This window comes from Aptenodytes forsteri, unplaced genomic scaffold, assembly GCF_000699145.1.
Source record: "Aptenodytes forsteri isolate BGI_AS27 unplaced genomic scaffold, ASM69914v1 Scaffold271, whole genome shotgun sequence".
Classification (NCBI taxonomy): Eukaryota; Metazoa; Chordata; class Aves; order Sphenisciformes; family Spheniscidae; genus Aptenodytes; species Aptenodytes forsteri.
In genome coordinates, this window is record NW_008794602.1 from 32,868 (window position 1) to 34,046 (window position 1,179).

Consider the following 1,179-nt stretch of genomic DNA (forward strand, 5'->3'; position numbering starts at 1 on the left):
CCACCCCCGCCTCGAACACCAGCAGCAGCAGCACCAGGAGGTGGTTCTGGGGGGGTGAGGGGGTGCTCAGGACCGCGGCACGCCGCCGAGCATTACCCCACGTGGTTCCCCACGGACCGGGGGTGTCCCCGCACCCACCTGGATGTAGCCCAGGTTGGGGTAGCCCTTGCGGATGCCGAACCAGTTGGCGGGGTCCACGGGGCCACGGTACAGGGTGGAGTTGCCCAGTTCCTCTGGGCTCAGATTGGTGCCATTGAGCTGGGGCTGCAAAGGGGAGCACCACCGGGCATCAGCGCCCCTCGCCCCTGCAACCAGACCCCCACCTCCAGCCAGGGAACCCCCCCTGCGCCGCCACAAGCGCCCCAAGAACCGGGCGTCCCCCCGGCACGGCCGCCCGGGCACCTGGGTGCAGTTGCTGGAGTACTCGCGGGGGTCGACGATCTTGAGCTGGTAGAGCATCTTGCAGACGATGATGATGCAGGTCCAGACGGTGGAGAGGCAGGAGGCCATGTGGCGGAAGCGGCAGTAGGGCATGGCGAAGGCCCACAGCAGCACCAGCAAGAAGTTCATCAGCGATACCTGGGGCAGCGGCCACATCAGCACCCCAGGGTGCCCGGCCGAGCCCTGCCACCCCGGGGTCCTGGGGTCGGTACCTCCTGCAGGGCCACCCAGACGGTGTAGAGAGCCACCAGCTTGAGGATGTGGAGCTCCAGCAGGCGCCCCACGAAGACCTGCCCGCGGGTCAGCATGTCCGAGAAGGTCCAGCCCAGCACTATCAGGCGCTCCAGCACCAGCCCCCATTTGGTGGGCACTGCGGGGACACGGACTGTCACGGACACCCCCGCAGCCACTCTGGCTTGGAAGACACCCAAATCCATCCCTGTATCCTCCCGTGCTTGGAGGACACCCCAATCCATCCCTACACTCCTCCAGCCCCTTCCTGGCTTGGAGGATGCCCCAACCCATTCCCATACCCTCCCACACTTGGAGGACACCCCAATCCATCTCCGTACCCTCCCAGGCTCAGAGGACACCCCAATCCATCCCTCTACCCTCTGAGCCCCTTTCTGGCTTGGAGGGTGCCCCAATCCATCCCTGCATCCCCCTACCCCATCCTGGCTTAAAGGACACCCCGATGCATCCCCGTCCCCTCCCAGCCCCTTCCCAGCACCCCATTCC

At 66.3% G+C, this 1,179-nt stretch overlaps 1 protein-coding gene across 1 annotated transcript in view; it reads right to left on the reverse strand.

Annotated features, from left to right (window-relative positions):
* The window catches only part of PIEZO1 (piezo type mechanosensitive ion channel component 1), a 20,007-nt gene that overhangs the window by 11,775 nt on the left and 7,053 nt on the right, over positions 1-1,179 (reverse strand). The window contains 4 exon segments of the mRNA XM_019470402.1: positions 5-46; positions 139-264; positions 403-579; positions 654-852. Of these exon segments, the coding sequence (XP_019325947.1) occupies positions 5-46; positions 139-264; positions 403-579; positions 654-852 (544 nt within the window).